The sequence below is a fragment of the Molothrus ater genome, chromosome 32, assembly GCF_012460135.2.
Source record: "Molothrus ater isolate BHLD 08-10-18 breed brown headed cowbird chromosome 32, BPBGC_Mater_1.1, whole genome shotgun sequence".
NCBI lineage: Eukaryota > Metazoa > Chordata > Aves > Passeriformes > Icteridae > Molothrus > Molothrus ater.
This window is the reverse complement of record NC_071659.1, coordinates 127,124-144,993: the sequence shown is the minus strand read 5'-3', so window position 1 is coordinate 144,993 and position 17,870 is coordinate 127,124. Positions and strand designations below refer to the sequence as shown.

General features: G+C 53.9%; 2 protein-coding genes across 2 annotated transcripts in view; one reads left to right on the top strand and one right to left on the bottom strand.

Moving 5' to 3' along the window:
* Positions 1-9,384, bottom strand: part of HADHA (hydroxyacyl-CoA dehydrogenase trifunctional multienzyme complex subunit alpha) — a 28,429-nt gene extending 19,045 nt beyond the window's left edge. The window contains exons 1-5 of the mRNA XM_036405232.2: positions 9,279-9,384; positions 3,489-3,530; positions 3,328-3,398; positions 1,717-1,850; positions 436-574 (exon numbers count right to left, since the gene is read on the bottom strand). Coding sequence (XP_036261125.1) covers positions 436-574; positions 1,717-1,850; positions 3,328-3,398; positions 3,489-3,530; positions 9,279-9,366 — 474 coding nt within the window. The 5' untranslated portion in view covers positions 9,367-9,384. The remainder of the gene's footprint in view (positions 1-435; positions 575-1,716; positions 1,851-3,327; positions 3,399-3,488; positions 3,531-9,278) is intronic.
* A 2,553-nt stretch (positions 9,385-11,937) lies between these two features.
* On the top strand, positions 11,938-15,539 carry LOC118700629 (trifunctional enzyme subunit beta, mitochondrial-like). The gene is made up of 5 exons (XM_036405200.1): positions 11,938-12,087; positions 12,435-12,476; positions 13,346-13,442; positions 14,441-14,485; positions 15,353-15,539. The coding sequence occupies exons 1-5, from the start codon at positions 12,021-12,023 to the stop codon at positions 15,522-15,524; spliced, it is 423 nt and encodes a 140-aa protein (XP_036261093.1). The 5' UTR covers positions 11,938-12,020; the 3' UTR covers positions 15,525-15,539.
* Positions 15,540-17,870: the final 2,331 nt, after the last annotated feature.

Below are 17,870 nucleotides of genomic sequence, written 5' to 3'. Positions count from 1 at the left end.
GGCTGGGTCCCCACACTCACCCCTCTCACAGCAGCCCCACAAAGAATGGAAGTTGCTGGGATACAGGGCTCACTTCATCTGAAAAGCAGCAATTTCCAGGCTGAACTCTGCCAGCAGCATTGATGCACATGCAATGCCTGCTGGAAACAGCCAGTTTTCCCTTGGACACTCATCTAAATATTAGCCTGGCCCACACAGGTTCAGATTTGATTTGCTCTCTTTCCACAGCAGCAGCAGCAGCAGAACTCGCACTGCAGAGCCCTGAAGCACAAGCAAGCCATTAACTTGCCACAAACTCATTTACATGATGTAATGAGCCCTCATCAGCTCCCAAATTCATCTCACACTACCAGTCCTGCCTGCATCATTTGGGAAACCAGAGGAGCAGCAGTGTCAGCTCCCACTCCTGCTGTGAGCCCCAGCATTGTCCAGTACCTCCAGCCCTCCTCCCAGGCAGCTGCCACTGATGGCAGCAACCACAGGCTTTGGAGACTGCTCAATCTTCTCCAGCATCTTCTGTCCATCCTGAGAGAGCTGAGTCACTTCCTCAGCAGTCTTGCAGGCTTCAAGCATGCTGAGGGGAGGAGAGAGGTGGATGAGGATGGGAAAAGCATTTTTTTGTCAGTTTTCCTGACAAAACAGCAGGAAAATGAGAGGTTTTGATGAGTTTGTCCCTGTTCTCCCACAATCTCCAGTGCCTGACAGGCAGGCATGAGCTGTTTAGGCCCCAGTTTTGGAACAGGCAACGCAGGGAGACAAACTGAACCCAGCAGGGTCAGGCCCTGCATGCTGACACGGGGTTTTGCTGAGGCACTGAATGGGATCCCTTGTGCCAGGGCTCTGGAAGCCTTTGGGAGAGGAGGAAGGGTCGCAGGAAGCCTCAAAGCACTTGCCAGGAAGGGTGGAGGAAAGAGCCCAGAATCACTCTTAGAGGAGCAGATGGCTCTGATGCCACACTGCCAATTAGAGCCTCCCTGTGCCAATTGTTCTCCTGGAGGCTCTCAGCCTTTGCCAGGCAGGAGCAATTTGGGATGCTGGAGGTGCTGAGGCCAGGAGACACCTCTTAACCACAGCCTGGCCTTTGCTCTGCTCACCTCCTTCTCTCCTGAACAGGGAGTGAGTCTCTGTCCCTGGACAAAGCCAGCCAAAAATGTAACACGGTTTTGGAGGGTCTATTCTTAATTTACCTTCTTTCCTCAAAGCATTTTGGCTTTTAATGTCTTTAAGCAATTCTTCTGTCCTGTCAGTGTCAGCAGTAGGAGCCAATGACATTCCAGGTCCCAGAGGGCACCCACAGGATCATCCCACAGCCTGGAAAAGTTACCCAGGGAGCCTGGGAGGCTGCTCAGCACAGGGCAGAGTGCCAAACCCTGCCCAAACCAGGGGCCAGGCTGGAAGGCTGCCAGGCACTCCAAGCCAGCTCAAACGAGTCCTGCATGTGAATGATCCCCTCTTGTTGTGCCCAAGGACAATGCCCAGCCCAGAGCCAGGCTGGGTTTCCTTGGCTGCAGGAAGGAGTGACCAAGTGCCACAGCCAGGAGGGTTTAAGGACCCACCATGTCCCTCTGGGTAGAGATCCTCACTTCATTACCCCAGCTCTGAAATCCTGAGCATGGGGGTTTCACTCCCAGCCTGTGCCTCACCCCAGGGAGCTGTCAGGGACAAACTGCTGGGTTTCAGGGACAGCTCCAGCAGCTCCTGAAGGCCTGTGCTTACTTGAGATCCGCTCCAGCAATGAAGGAGCCTGGCTTGGAGGAGATGAGCACGGCACTCCTGACAGCCTCGTTGGCCCAGATCTCGTTCATGACGTCGGTGAACTCTGCGCTCAGCTGCTTGGACAGGGTGTTCACCTGGAGAGAGCAGCACCTCAGCAGGAGCTCACCTGGAGCCCACACCTGCTGCAAGGTACCTCAGCCCTGCCCTGGTGTTGCGTTTGTGAGGGTTTCCAGGACAAGGTGAGAGATGAGAATCTGACTCTGTGCTCTCAGAAGGCTGATTTATTATTTTATGATATTATATTATATTAAAGAATGCTATACTAAAACTATGCTAAAGAAAGAGAAGGATACAGACAGAAGGCTTATCAAGAATGAATAATTAAAATTTGTGACTGGCTCTTCAGAGTCTCAACACAGCTGGCTGTGACTGGCCATTAAGTTAAAACAATTCACAGGTTTAGATAAACAAACTCCAGACCACATTCCAGAGCAGCAAATACAGGAGAAGCTGAGGCTTCTCATCTTCCCAAGAGAAGAAATCTTGGCAAAGAGATTTTTCAAAAAATATGACAGTGACACCCTAGCACGAAAGCCCCTCCTGGATAAAACCCTGCAGCAGGTCATCTTTCATTGGGGAATTGCTCTTTAACCTTCCCAACAGCAGTTTTGTGGCCCCAAACATTGATTTTATGAACCTGGTTCATAAAATCTGGTTTGTTTTCTCTTGGTTAAATAATTATAGAATCACAGAATGGTTTAGGATGGAAGGGACCTTTCAAGGTCATCTCATCAACTCCCCAGGAGCAGGGACACCCTCTCCAGACCAGACTGACAACATCCCTCCAGCTTTACTGAAAGGCTGCAAAAAGCAGGACAAACCCAGCCTGGGTTCTTTAGGTACCACCAAATCCTCACATAAAATAGAATATTTCAAACATGGGACTGCTGCTGCTCCTCAAATGAAAGGAACATATAAAAACCCTCCTCTGGTCTGCTACAATTAATACAAGATTTTTCATAGCAGTAGTAGTTCAATCTTTGTATCTTGTATAATATCAGAGCAGCTCAGCTGCTTTGCTTTAAAAATCAGGTTTTTATTGCAAGCTCTATCATTGCTCATAAAGAGCATTTCCACCTGTGAGATGACACCTGAAATTCACTACTGGTTATGAGACTCCAAAATGCATTTTTAGATGTATTCCTTAGGTGTCATTTACAGAGTTCCTGCCTCCTGATACCTGAACAACTGCAGCTGTATTGACCTAAAAAATGAGAATTAGGTTCTATTTATCCTGTGTTCATGATAATAGAATCAAAAGCACTCATAGATTCCAAATTACTGAAGTAGGGACATTCTTTAACTGACTTGAATACAAGAACTAAGCAAGATTTGAGTTTTTTAAAAGTTTTCCTTAAGATTTAGAACTTAACAAGACCTTGTGCCTGGGAAAGAAACAAATTAGCTTAGCACACACAAAGTACTCCAAGAGGCATCTCCAGATGTCTCATCAAAATCCCCAAATCTTCTTTTCCTGCTTCTCCTTTGCTCCCAGCTCTGTAAGGCTGCAGGTTAGGGAAGTTCTTAGCCCTAAACAGGAATTTTCAGTACCTTGGAATTTGGTGTGTTGAAGCGCACAACAGCAACATCCCCTTTGATATCACAGCTGACGTGGGTTCTATCTGCAAGCAAACACAGGGGTGGGCTCAGCTCCTGCTCCAGGCATTTGAAGGGAAAAACAAAATGGATTTATAGAAAAGCTTTACACTTACCCTGGAGGGCACTGGAGGTGGAGATGTTACGGCAGGCATAACCTGAGGAAAAGATGTCACAGGTGTCAAAGGAATTCTCAGCAGCCTCAGCCTCTCCCAGCTCCCCTGGCCTGCCAAGGACAGATTTTGGAAACCCTGGGCATGAGCCAGTCCCTCCCCTCACAGCCTGATCTGTGCCCCACCAGAGTCCAGCAGGCCCAGCACAGATCCCACTCTGCAGTGCCAGCAGTGCCCAACTGAGAGCAGCAAAAATGAAATCCCTCTTCCCAAGCAGCTGGCAAGGGATGGAGCAGGTGGCACAGGGAGTTTGGCCTTGATCATCCTCATTCCAACCTCTTCCTGTGCCAAACCAGGGACTTTCCTGCACTTTGGGGAGCTTCAAGGTGAATTCTCTGCAAAGCAAACACAACTGGCCAGGGTATTTCTGTAACAACCCACTCTGGTGCCAGCAAATGGGGCCAGTCCAAGGTGACCACACAGATCTCAGGGGCACAACTGGAGGGCCACACAAAATATTTACTCTTGCCTCCATCTATCAACAAAATACTCAGAATCACAGATTGGTTTGGGTGGAGGGGATCTTAAATCCCATCCAGTGCCAGCCCTGCCATGGCAGGGACACCTCCCACTGTGCCAGGGTGTCCCAATGTCCAGCCTGGCCTTGGGCACTGCCAGGGATCCAGGCTGGGCACCCTGTGCCAGGGCCTGCCCACCCTGCCAGGGCACAATTCCTCATTCCCAAGATCCCATCCAGCCCTGCCCTGTGGCACTGGGAGCCATTCCCTGGCTCCTGTCCCTCCAGGCCTTGTCCCCAGTCCCTCTGCAGCTCTCCTGGAGCCCCTTTGGGCTCTGAGCTCTCCCTGGCTCCTTCTCCTCTCCAGGTGAGCAGCCCCAGCTCCCCCAGCCTGGCTCCAGGGGCTCCTCTGGGCTCTCTCCAGCAGCTCCAGGTCCTTGTGCTGCTGGAATGCCCAGGGCTGGGGCAGCTCTGCAGGTCAGGAACCATTGTCCCTTGTCCTGTCCCTCCAGGCCCTTGCCCAGGGTCCCTCTCCAGCTCTGGGATCCAGCTCCACTAATGACACACAAAGCACACACCAACACATCTTCTTCCAGATCCCTCAGACCACAAATGAACAAGTTCTGCCCCCAAGTTTCTGACTTGTAAATCTCCTTTTTCTGCTCAGAACTTGTGTTTGGCCCCACGACCTCTTCAAGCAACCTTGATCTTGACCCTGAGGATCCCCTAACTCAGATCCAGGCTGAATCCCTGCCTAAGCTGCTGCTTTAAGCCTGAATTCCAGTAAAAGTGTTACTTCCACATGGATCTACCCACCAGCCAGCCCACAGCCAATTAGCCAGGGGAGGGCTCTGCTCAACACTGCTAAAGCCTTCAGGAATGAAACACTGATAAAATGAAACATTCCCATTCCCAGCAGCAAGCAGGGAGAACAGCACAACAGCAGGAGAACAAACTGCAAACTGTGCCTCCCCAACAGGTGTCCCCCCCTGCCACAGCCCCGTGACACGGGCTCAGGGCTGCACTTTGGCCTCCTTTCCACCTTGTCTGGGGTGCTGGCAGGAGGGACTGACCTTTGCTCCCATTCCTGAGCCCAGGATATGCAGTGTGATGCCGTGGGGATGGAAATTCAGTGTCAGGCTGTCCCAGCAAACAGCTCTGGGGTGACTGGGTGTGTGTCATGTGCCCACAGCAGCATTTTATAAACAAAGAGGGAACCAGTTGCCACCCCAAAGCTCCTCAGCAATATTTAATACCCACATGTGATAGCTCCACCCAACAATAACTTCCCTAAACTCTTTGTGTACTCCTGAAAATAAGCACCAACATTCAATTCCCACAACCCAAGTGTGGGCTGACAATTCCTCTGGTGAGAGATACTGCCCAGCAGAACACCATGCACCTTAAACAGCAGCATTTTAACCCAATAAAAGCCATGCAGCCTCTTTAAAGAGAAAGCAAGGGCTGAACTGTCTCCCTGAATTAATTAATTCAACCCTTGCAGCAAGCTGGGATAGTGGAAGGTGTCCCTGCCCATGGCAAGGGTGTGGAACAAGATGAGCTTTAAGATCCCTCCCAGCCAAACCAGTCTGGGATTCAACGCTTTTTGTTCTTTACATGGCTTTCCTTTTCCATATCAGTTCCCAAACAGATTCCTTCCATGAAAACCTTCAGCCTTCAATTCCACGCTGCCTTTCCATTCTCACAAAACACAAGAGATGAAGTAGGAAAAAAAAATAAATCAAGGGCATGACTGCACAAATCTCACTCCACTAGAATAGAAACTCTTTTGGGAGAGGTGCTGTCAGCAGTGCACCAGCTGTGAACACTGGAGTGAGGTTTCTGTAGCCTGACAGTGGTTTATTTTAATTCCAGCAAATTTGTGCAAAACATCTTTTGCCAGGAAGCAAAAGCAGCTCCCTGTCCTGGTCCCTGCACATCTGTTTAGGTGTTGATCCCTTCAGCACTGCAATGGGAACGTGCCAAGCCTGGAGCCAGAAAATTCCTCCCAAATGCTGCAGGAAGCAGAAGCCCAGCCTCAGACTCCCACCGTGTCCCATCACTCATTCCAGAGTTAAAGCCCTGCAAATCAGTTCCAGTCCCACTCCTCAGCTCACAGACTGTCCAGCACCAGGACACCAACACCTTCTCAGGACTCTGAGAATGGACAACAGCCACCCCACAGCCCAGCCTGCTCCTTCCCACTTTCTCCTCTCCCTGTTCCTGCCTCAGCTGCCTCCCTGCCCAGCACTTCCACTCACCGGGACGTGGCACACGGCTTGAGCTGGGAACAGCCTCCATGGCTCAGGGAAAAGCCTTTTTCCAGTCCTGGAGCACCCCAAACCCCAGCAGGACGGACAGGAGGAAGCTCAGGCCACCTGAGCACGGAGCTGTGACCCGTGAGATGGGGAGCTCCTGGCAGACTGAGCTCCCCAAGCCACCCTGGGAACGTGGTGGCACAGCAGGGATGTGGCCCAGCAGGTACAGCCAGCCCTGGAGCTCAGCTGGCTCCTGACTGCTCCCTGCCTTTGGGCTGCCCCCCAGAGCTTTGCATCCTCTTCCTAAACGTTTTGCAAGGCAGAACGAGGGTATTTATTCATTATGAACAGGGACAGCGTCCTCACAGCAGCTCCAGGCTGTTTGTTGTGAAGAGCTTTACCAGTTAGAACAAGAATCCCAACAGCAGCAGCCTCAGCACTCCCTGGAGTTGCCACAAGTCTCCTCCTCAGTGATTGCAGCACCCTGTCAGGCACAGACCTGCTGCAAGGCTGCACGAAACACAGCTGTGATCCCAGAACCATGGGACTGTTCACCAGGATCCCAGAGCCATGGGACTGCTCACCATGATCTCAGAACCATGGGACTGTTCACCAGGATCCCAGAGCCATGGGACTGTTCATCAGGATCCCAGAACCATGGGATTGTTCACCAGGACCCCAGAACCATGGGATTGTTCACCAGGACCCCAGAACCATGGGATTGTTCACCAGGATCCCAGAACCATGGGATTGTTCACCAGGATCCCAGAACCATGGGATTGTTCACCAGGATCCCAGAACCATGGGACTGCTCACCATGACCCCAGAGCCATGGAACTGTTCACCAGGATCCCAGAACCATGAGACTGTTCACCAGGACCCCAGAGCCATGGGATTGCTCACCATGATCCCAGAACCATGGGATTGTTCACCAGGATCTCAGAACCATGGGATTGCTCACCAGGACCCCAGAACCATGGGATTGCTCACCATGATCCCGGAACCATGGGATTGTTCACCAAGACCCCAGAACCATGGGATTGTTCACCAGGACCCCAGAACCATCGAACTGCTCCCCATGATCCCACAACCATAGAACTGCTCACCATCATCCCAGAACCATGGAATTGCTCACCAGGACCCCAGAGCCATGGAACTGCTCACTACGACCCCAGAGCCATGGAACTGCTCACCATGATCCCAGAACCATGGGATTGCTCACCACGATCCCAGAACCATGGAATTGCTCACCAGGACCCTAGAACCATGGAATTGCTCACCAGGACCCCAGAGCCATGGAACTGCTCACCACGATCCCAGAACCATGGGATTGCTCACCAGGATCTCACAACCATGGAATTGCTCATGTTGGAAAAGAGCTCTCAGAGCACTAAGTCCAGCTCTGAACCCAGCCCAGGTTTGGATTTAGATGAAACACAGCTGGATTTTGGGTCAACATCAACACCAGACTCTGAAGCCCTTCAACAGTGCTCAAATATGAGGTTTCCAGAGCTTCCCAGCCAAGCCCTTTGGCTTTCCCAGGGCTCCTGGGGATTCCCTGCCCTGGTAGCCAGGAAGCACCAAAGCAGCTCTGTGAAGAGGCAGGAGAGAGCCACAGCCCTGCCCGAGCTGGCAAGGGAGATGCCCCACACAAAATCATGGAATCACTGAATCCCAGGATGGTTTAGGTGGGAAGGAACATTAAAGCTCATCCAGGGCCACCCCTGCCGTGGCAGGGACACCTCCCACTGTCCCAGGCTGCTCCCAGCCCCAGTGTCCAGCCTGGCCTTGGGCACTGCCAGGGATCCAGGCTGGGCACCCTGTGCCAGGGCCTGCCCACCCTGCCAGGGCACAATTCCTCATTCCCAAGATCCCACCCAGCCCTGCCCTGTGGCACTGGGAGCCATTCCCTGGCTCCTGTCCCTCCAGACCTTGTCCCCAGTCCCTCTCCAGCTCTCCTGGAGCCCCTTTAGGGCCTCTCCTGCTCCCTGGAGCCTTCTCCTCTCCAGCCTGAACAACACCAATTCTCCCAGTTGAGGGATCATGGAGCACCTGCAGACACCCTCCCCCAAGCAAATGGGATTACAGGGTCCCAGGGATTACAGGGATCCCCCTTCCCATGGACACACCTGCCTGCCTGGAAGGCAGCCACAGGATCCAGACTGCCAAGGGCATGGGGACACCCTCTTCTTTCCAAGCAGGCTCTCGGGGCACTGGGACAGGCACATGTGTAAGGGCACAAGGACACTCTCTCCCTGTGGGCTCAGCTCACGTGCAGGGACCATCCTGACTGGAGGGTGTGTCCCCCCCCTCAGCGCCAGGTCACAGGAACCCCCCAGAACTGCTCAGAGGTTCCCACAATATGTCCCTGTGCAAGGACTGGCACGGCAGAATGTCCCCTATGGGGGCACCCCCGAGAGACATGGGGGGACAGACCTTGGGGACCTGCCAGGGATCCCCCGGGTGACTCCCAGGCCATGGGGACAAACCCCTCACATGGGGCACAGACACACGTAGGGACACCTCCCACCCTACAGCTACCCCGGGGATCTCCTGTCCCAACCACAGTCCCTTCCCTGGGAACACCTCATAGCCCTCAAGGCCACAGCACCCGGAGAGCCCTTCAGGACCCCCGGACATCCCCAACTCCTGCTCCAGCACCAGGAAATCCTCTCTGGGATCCCCTGTTCTTCATCCCCCCAACACCACCCCGACCCTCGCCCTCTCTACTCTCTACCCTCTACCCTCACCTCTGAGTGTCTCCTCACCGTCCTCCCAAAACTAACTCCTCAGTGGACCCCATCCCACTCCAATCCTCGCTCCCTCAGTGCTCCCCAACCCTTCAGTGCCCCCTCGCTCTCCCCCTGCCCGCCAGCGCTCCCTTTCCCTCAGTGTCCCCTCCGTGCCCCTCCGGTATCTCTGTCCCTTACCCCTCACTGCCCCCATCCCCCGGTGCTCCCCTCACGCGGGGGACACCGCACGCCAGCCGCTCCCGCTCCCCGCCGTCCCCTCGCTCACCGCGGGGCGGGGTGTGCCGCGCCGGGCCGGCCCTGGCGGCGGCCGGGAGGCGGCCGAGGCTGCCGATGGCTCGCACCGCCGCCGCCATCTTCGCCGAGGTCGAATGAGGGAGAGGCCGCCGGGGGCCTGCCCGCGCCCGCCCCGCCCACGGCGCCCCGCCCGCGCCCGCCCGCCGCGCTGCCCGCGCGCTTCACCGCCGCCAACACAACGCTGCCTCCTTCTCCTCCGCTCTCCGCTGTGTTTTAGGTATTTTCAATCCGCGCCGAGCCGGAGCGGATTGCGGGAGAAGCCGGGGAGGGGCTGCGGAGCGGCGGCAGAGGGAGAGGTGTGGGTCAGGCGTGCGGCGGCCAGCCCGGAGGGTGGGGGGGACGCGGGGCCCTTGGCGAGTGGCGGCGCGGCGGCGGCAGAGCGGGGTGAGGGCGGAGGTGAGCGGCGGGAGCGGACGGGAGGGGACAGAAAGGGACAGGAGGGCACGGGGCGGTCACGGGCTCCGTGCTGGGTGGACGGGAGCGTGCGAAGGGTGAGAAGAGTCGGGAGTCAGTCCCGGGAAAGGGGAGGGAGTTAGGGGTAGGCGGCTCGGTCCGGGCTGGAGTAGAGGGTCGGGGGTCGGTCCTCAGTGGGCGGGGAAGGATGAAGGGAGGCTGGGGGGCGGTGCCGGATGGACGGGGAGACCTAGGGGAGTCGGGGAGACGTGAGGGGAATCGGGAGCGGTCCAGATGGACGGGAGACCTGAGGGGAGTCGGGGAGTGGTCCCAGGTGGAGGGGGAGACGTGAGGGGAGTTCGGGGGCTCGTTCCGATGGACGGGGAGACGTGAGGGGAGTCGGGAACGGTCCCAGATGGACGGGAGACGTGAGGGGAGTTTGGGGGCTCGTTCCGGGTGGGAGTGAGGGAATCGGGGTCTCGTTCCGAATAAAAGTGAGGGAATCGGGGAGCTAGTTCCTCAAGAAGCGAGGGGAATGGGGGGGCTCGTTCTGGATGGACGGGAGACGTGAGGGGAGTCGGGGAACGGTCGATGGACGGGGAGACGTGAGGGGAGTCGGGGGACTCGTTCCGGGTGGGAGTGAGGGAGTCGGGGGACTCGTTCCGAATAAAAGGGAGAGGAGTCGGGGGGCTCGTTCCGAAAGAAGTGAGGGGAGTGGGGGACTCGTTCTGGATGGACGGGGAGTCGGGGGGTTCGTTCTGGGTGGAAGTGAGAGGAGTTGGGGAGTTCATTCTGAATAAAAGTGAAGGGAGTTGGGTTCGTTCTGGGTGCACGGGGAGACCTGAGGGGAGTCGGGGGGCTCGTTCTGGGTGGAAGCGAGGGGAGTCGGGGGTTCGTTCCAAATAGAAGTGAGGGGAGTCGGGGGTTCGTTTTGGGTGGATGTGGTAGGGAAGGGCTGGGAAAAGATGAGGAGGGCCCGGGGGGTCGGGCCGGGATGGATGAAGGGCCCGAGGGGTTGGTCCTGGGCGGGAGGGGTCGGGAGTCGGCCCTGAATGGACGAGTGGGTTTGGGGGTGGCTGAGAGCAGCAGCACGGGTGTGTTTGGGGTGGCTGCTGGGAGTCCCAGGCTGATGGTGCTGCACAGTGAAAATGTCAGGGTGTGTGGGGATGGGCAGCGAGCAGGGCCTGTTCATGGAATTGGGGATTATCCTAAGTTGGAAGGGATCCCCGAGGGTCACGGAGCCCAGCTCAGCTGTGGAATCCAGGCAAATCCTGGCTCTGCAAGGGCTTTGCCCTGGTGATTTGTGTAGACAAATCTGAGCCCTTGGGGTGCCTGGGGAGCAGCGAAAATGAGGAGGTTGGGGTGTTTGGGGGGTGCAGGAACAGGGGTGTACCAGGAGGAGATGGCTGTGCAGTGTGGGAGGGAGGAGGAGGTTACTCTTGGGAGAAACTTTTGTCAGCTGGGCAGGGAAAATTTAGGGAAAAGCCTCAATCAGGTGTGGGGAGGGAGGTTGGCACAGGTGGAGGAGGAGCAGGATGCCCTGGAAAGGTTTGGTTTTGGGATCTTTGTTGGCAGGAGGAGCCTGGGGCTGGGAAGGGGCACATTCCAGGTGTGGAGCTGCAGCTGGGAGGTGTCAAAGGGGGACTGGCAGCTTGTGCTGAGTTTTGGGGAGCTGCAGAGGGCTGGGTTTGGGACTATGGGTGTTCCTGTGCCCCTCCATGGAAAAACTTTGTGCTTGGGAGAGAAAGTGCCAAGATTTGAACCCCAAAGTGTGACAGAGGGAGATGAATGTTGGCACGATCAAACAAATCCTGGAGCTGTGAGGGCCATCCCTGGGCAATAAAACCTGGAGATGAGGGTTTGTTTGTAGGGAAACATGATTTGGGGAAGCTGCAGAGGGTTTTTGGGGCTGGAGGACCTGAACTTGCTCTGTTTGCCACGGGGATGCGCAGCAGGAGCTCCTGGTGCTCAGGCTGGCACCAGGGGCTGACAAGGGGCAGGGGTGCCAAGGACACTGCTGGTGTCAGGAGGCCCTGCTGGCAGCAGGGCTGCCTGGGCACTGGGACAATTTTCCAGGGGGAGGTGGAGGAGCAGCGGGTCCTGGGAGGGAATTGAGAAGCTCACTGGGCAGTATTTATTCACAGGCACACGCCAGGCTCTGAGCGTGCTGGGAGCTGATTCCCTGTGCTGCTGCCCGCCTTGCAGTGTGTGTGCCCCTCACCTCGCTGGCTGCTCTGTGTGAGGCAGGCAGGACTCTTCCCTTGGGATTGTTCTGGACAGAGGAGCTTGGATTGAGCCCAGCCTTTCCCTAGATCCCAAAATGAGTTCCATGCTGAGCTCTGCCCTGCGGAACCTCCCCGTGTCCTCAGCCTGGGCTGCTGGGGCCTGTGAGTATCTTTGGCTTTCATTGGTGGCCATAAACCTCTGCTTGAAGTGTTGGGTTTGGAATGGATGCTGGGGTCTGAATCTGTCCCATTCTCACCTTGAAAAGGCTGACAGTGTTTATTTTTAAATCTCAATTACATTGTTGCCTTGTTTGTCCCTTCCTGCATCATATGGGGAGGAGTCTTGAGTTAACAGAAAGTGTGTCAGGTTTCTGGACAGAGTAAGCCACCCAGCATAGGTGGTCAGGTGTCTTACAGTGACATTATTTGCTTTTCTAACCCTTCTTGCAGAGACTAGAACTGTTTCTAACATTTTCTGGCATTATTTTTTTCCCTTTCTTGTTTTCCAGTTACTCGATCACTCAGCTGCTCCTCGCAGTTCCAATCTGCAGGTAAGGGGAAAACACCAGAATCTCACTAAGTGTGCTACACAGAGCTGTTTTGGAAGCTTAAATCTTAGAAATGGTGCAGAATGCAGAGTGGTTCAGGCATCCTGAAAAGCTGCAATCAAGGAAAACTTCAGGCAAACCAGTGTTTGCAGCAGAGTCCTCTCATCCTCTGAGTGCCCCTGGCTCCCAGCAGCCATTCCCAGTGTGCCCCTGGCTCCCAGCAGCCATTCCCAGTGTGCCCCTGGCTCCCAGCAGCCATTCCCAGTGTGCCCCTGGCTCCCAGCAGCCATTCCCAGTTTTAGTCACAGTCCACAGGGTGGTTGGGGTGATCCGTGCTCTGGGTTCACTGTGAGGGTTGCTCAGGTGACTCAGGCTTTGGGATTTTGGGAGCAGGCCTGGACAGCAGCTCCCCATTATCCCCTGAGTTTTGGGAAGAGCCTGAAGGAATTTCCAAACAGTGCTGGAGTTTTGTCCTGGCCACTGGCCTTGGAATGGTGCTGGGTCATTGCATCCCTTGTCTTAAGCCTCTCCTACTGGGAAGAGAATTTCTTCCCATTAGGAAGAAGCTCTTGGCTGTGAGGGTGATGAGGGACAGGCCTCATCCCTGGAAGTATTCCAGTCCAGGCTGGATGGAGCTTGGAGCACCCTGGGATAGCAGAGAGTGTCCCTGCCCATGGCAGGGGGTGGCACTGGATGAGCTTTGAGGTCCCTTCCTACCCAAACCATTCCAAGATTCCAGCTCAGGTGTCCTACCTTCCCTGCCTTTCACTTACACACCAAAAAAGGCCATTTTTCTTTATTTTCTAGAAATCTTTGCAGGATCTATATGAAAAATGCTGATATTCTTGTCACCATCACTTCTCTCTTCACAGCTCAGCCAAAGACTAAGAAGAGCTTGGCCAGAAGTGGGGTGAAGAATGTGGTGGTGGTGGAAGGTGTCCGCATTCCCTTTCTGCAGTCTGGCACCACGTGAGTATCAGAGAGGAGTAAAACCCAGAAAACACCCCCTGACTTGCTTAGAACTCAACTCTTTCTGTGAAAAAAACCCCTCACTTGTTCATTGTAATGTAATTATTCTTGGGCCTAAAGGCTCAGGAGGTGCCCTGAGTTGGGCTGCTGCAGTTCTTGCAGTTTATTTAGTGCAGGAAATGTGGTTTGAAGAAGGTTGGCCCTGTGTTTGAATCCTGGGAAGAGGGAGGATTTATGGAGCATGTCTAGAGGAAGCAGCTGGAGAATTTACAGCAGATGAAGCAACAAGTTTGACAGGACTTGGCAGGGCCAAGAATCATCTGTAGGCTCTTCTTCCTGGATTGTTGTGCCACCAAATCCACAGCTGAGCAAGAACCACACCTGACTGTTAGGATGGAGAAGGGATTTCTTTATCCCATCCCTGCTGCTTTTCTGTGGGTTTAGGGCAGTGATTGCAGCCCCTCTGCTCTGCAGCCAGGCTGGGAGAGCTGGGAGTGCTCACCTGGAGAGGAGAAGGAGCCAGGGAGAGCTCAGAGCCCCTGCAGGGCCTGAAGGGGCTCCAGGAGAGCTGCAGAGGGACTGGGGACAAGGCCTGGAGGGACAGGAGCCAGGGAATGGCTGCCAGTGCCACAGGGCAGGGCTGGATGGGATCTTGGGAATGGGGAATTGTGCCCTGTGAGGGTGGGCAGGCCCTGGCACAGGGTGCCCAGCCTGGATCCCTGGCAGTGCCCCAGGCCAGGCTGGACACTGGGGAGCCACCTGGGACAGTGGGAGGTGTCCCTGCCATGTCCCACATCACTGGATGTGATTTAGTGACTCTTCCAACCCAAACCAATCTGTGATTCCTTGAAATGTTTGCTCAGAAGCTCAGTGGAGCATTTCTGGTCCATCCCCAGTTCTTGCTGCTCACAGGAGAATTCTGTCCTGATTTCTGTCCTGAGAATTCTGCACTGATTTCTCACACCCCTGAGTTTCTTCCTCTGCTCTTCACCTTCCAGGTATGCTGATCTGATGCCACATGACTTAGCCAGAGCAGCACTGCAGTAAGTAAATGGAACACTGGGGGGGCTCAGCATTCCTGTTAAATTGCTGAGGCTTCAGGGTTGCAGAGCCAAGGCTCTGAACAGCTCAGGTGCTTTATTTGTCCTGGCCTCCCTCCACAGCAGTGGGTGGCTTAAGCAGTGGGGGTTGTGTTGTTTTTGGGGTTTTCAGTAGGTTGGTGTTGATGCAAAGAGATGCTGCTGGTGACAGATTTTAGTGAATTCGATTCCCAGCTGTTGTTTCCCAGACACAGACATCAGAGCTGCTACTGAGGTGTGCTCACATCTGGTGGGAAAAACAACCTGGTCAACACGGAGGAAATGAAGTGCCAACAAGGATATTGATCTAATTCTGTAACCCTCCTGTTCAGAGGGTCAATAGCAGTGGGTTTTTTGTTGAGAGGCAGAGCAAAGTGCTCTGGAGAAGCCTGGAGATGGCTGCCCCTGGATCCCTGGCAGTGCCCAAGGCCACACTGGATGGGGCTGGGAGCACCCTGGGACAGTGGAAATGTCCCTGTCATCTCTGGGCTGGCTCTGGATGGGCTTTGAGGTCCTTCCCACCCAAACCATTCTGGGATTTGATCATTCTGTGAAGCATTTTGTGGAAGGAGAGGTGTGAGGGCTATGAAGTAATTGCTTTAATGAAGTTCTGTAATGATTTATAGTGAAATTATCAGCAAGATTGATTGCAGCCCACAATCAGCTACACTTCCCACAGACCCACACGCACATGAGATTTCTTCTGAGTGGGGGGACAGAAGCTGTGGCTCTGCTGTTGCCCTGTTCTGCAGCCAAGCTGGCAGGAGAAGGGTGTTGGAGAGGTTTTTATTTATGTGATGCAAATTCCCTTTGTTTTGATCCTCTCCTTAGGGGCCTGCTGACCCGGACCAGTGTCCCAAGGGATGTTGTGGATTACATTGTTTATGGCACAGTTATCCAGGAGGTGAAAACCAGTAATGTTGCCAGAGAGGTGGGTTCTGTGCAGCATTCCCCTGGGAGTCTGATTTCTGCAACTGCTCTGAACATGACAGATCCTTGCTAAAAAATGATTTCCCATTATTATTGTTTGTTTATATATGAGTTGAAAGTATGAAGTAGTCGTGTAGTATTGTCTGTTAAATGAGTGCCTGGGACTATAAGGAAAGTTATTTTGTGATTCTCTGCTGCCTGTTAAAATCTGCTACAGATTTCATTTGGCATAATTTTTTATCAGATTTTCATATTTCAATGCTGTGGAGCCTCTGCTTGACTCTTCCCTGCATGGGAAAGTTTTGTTGAGGATTGCTGATCCCTCAGCTCCTAAACACCAGCTGGATTGAGCACTTCCCTCCCCAATATCCTGGGAGGAGGAGGAGCAGAGTGTGCAGTGAGGGTTTGTTTTCTTGTGGTATTTATTTATTTGAGCTGCCTGCTCAGACACAGCATTCTCAGGATTTGAAGTGGAGCAGCTTTGCTGCTCTTTGTTCCAGCAGCCAGAAAACACAATTCCTGCATTATCCCCAGAGCAGCTGAGCCTCAGGAGTCATGTGCCAGGCAGCCTGATCCTTGCTAACCTGCAGCCTCTGCACCTGGATAAATGCATGATGTAACCTGGGCTGCCTGTGCAGCCTCAGCCTCGTGAGTGCAAGGCCTGCCTTTGGTCACCTGCCAGTCAGATGGGGCTGCAGGGTAATTTTAACTTGGGAACAACTGCTGAACTTTCAACTACTTGGCCACATCCCAAGCAGGGAAGGTCTCTGGGCTGCTCAGATGAGTCACTGCTCTGCAGTTTGCTGCTCTCTGTGAAGCCACTCAGCCTTGTGCTGAGTGCTCTAAATCACCCTTTTCACGTGTTGCCTTTGCCAATAAGGTGAAGCAAAGTTGATGTTGAGTAGTTGGAGGCTCTTTTGATGTGGTTTTTTTAATGTGGGTGTGATTAGTTTGTCTGTTTGTTAAAAACCTTGAGGGGCAGTGACCGTTCTCAGTGCAGCCTCAGCTCCTGCTCCCAGAGCCTGGGGAGGGGAAGAGCTGCTGCCATAATTACTGGATGAAAACTCCACGTCTCTGTCTTCATCTCCAGCTGCCAAGATGTGCTGGGCAGGGCAGCTCTGGTTGGGAGCAGCAGCTGTAGGTTTAACATCCCCTTTTTGTTGTTGCAGGCTGCCTTGGAGCGGGATTCTCCGACAAAACTCCGGCCCACACCGTCACCATGGCCTGCATTTCCTCAAACCAGGCCATGACCACGGTATGTGGGCTGCAAGAACAGGCTGTGTGGTTGAGAGGGAGCCTGGGAGTTCTTTTACAGCCTTTATTCAGCTGGCACTGCTTGTGAATGTAAAAAAAAAAACAACTGAAGAAATGCTGGAATGGAAGGAAAAATGGGATTTAGCCTGGAGAAAAGAGACTCAGGGGAATCTTGTGGATCTGCACAAGTCCCTGACAGCTGGGGGCAGACAGAGGGGGTTGGGCTCTGCTCCCAGGGAACAGGACAGGATGAGAGGGAACAGCCTCAAGCTGGGCCAGGGCAGGGTCAGGATGGACATCAGGAGGATTTTTTCCCTGGGAAATGTGGTCAGGCACTGGAAGGAGCTGCCCAGGGAATGGTGGAGTCCCCATCCCTGGAAGTGTCCAAGGAATTCTTGGACATGACACTCAGTGCTCTGAGCTGGTGACAAGGTGGAGATCAGTCAGAGGTTGGATTTGATGGTCTGGGAGGTCTTTTCCAGCCTCAGTGATTCTGTGGAAGTTTTTTAGCCAACAAAATACAACATGAACTGGGGTCTGCTGTAGGCCTGCAGCAGCATCTCTGCCCAGTGTCTGTGTTTGTTTGGGAGGTAAAGACTGACCATGGTGAGAAAGTTGCTCCTTTTATCTTTGGCTTAGCCTAACCAGGGCTAAAAAATGGAGACACAGCTCAAACTGCTGGGGCTGTCCTTCCCTCCCTGCTCTGTGTGACAAGGACAAGTGGCAGCCAAGTGCCAGCAGCTCATGTGTAACCCAGCCATGGCCAGGGGCTGCAGGAGGAGTGCAGGAGTGGCCAGGCTCTGTTGGAGTGCCTGTTTTCAACTCCCCTTTTTCCCTGTTGAGGTCAGGATTGAAGGCACTCCAGGATAGTTCACATTCAGACTCAGGTGTTTGTTATTTCTTACCTGTGTTACACTCTCACAGCAGTGAGCAGTTCTTCACTAACAAGGCACAAAATGGCCAACTATCTCTTGGGCTAAATTATCCAATTGAGAAATGACACCTAAATTATTTTCACTTTTAACCCAATAATTAATCAGTTGAAGTCTGCAATGTGGCCTTTTCTGTCCAGTTACAAAACACCACCCAAACCCTTGGAGAAGAAGGAAGAAGAAGTAAAGAAGGACAAACCTGCAAACCACCCTAAAACCTCCATCCTGCCCCA

Coding starts and splice junctions, on each gene's coding strand:
- LOC118700629 (XM_036405200.1), top strand. CDS start 12,021: ATGAGTTCCATGCTGAGCTCTGCCCTGCGGAACCTCCCCGTGTCCTCA. Junction 12,477..13,345: donor CTCGCAGTTCCAATCTGCAG/GTAAGGGGAAAA, acceptor CTCTCTTCACAG/CTCAGCCAAAGACTAAGAAG. Junction 13,443..14,440: donor TTTCTGCAGTCTGGCACCAC/GTGAGTATCAGA, acceptor TTCACCTTCCAG/GTATGCTGATCTGATGCCAC.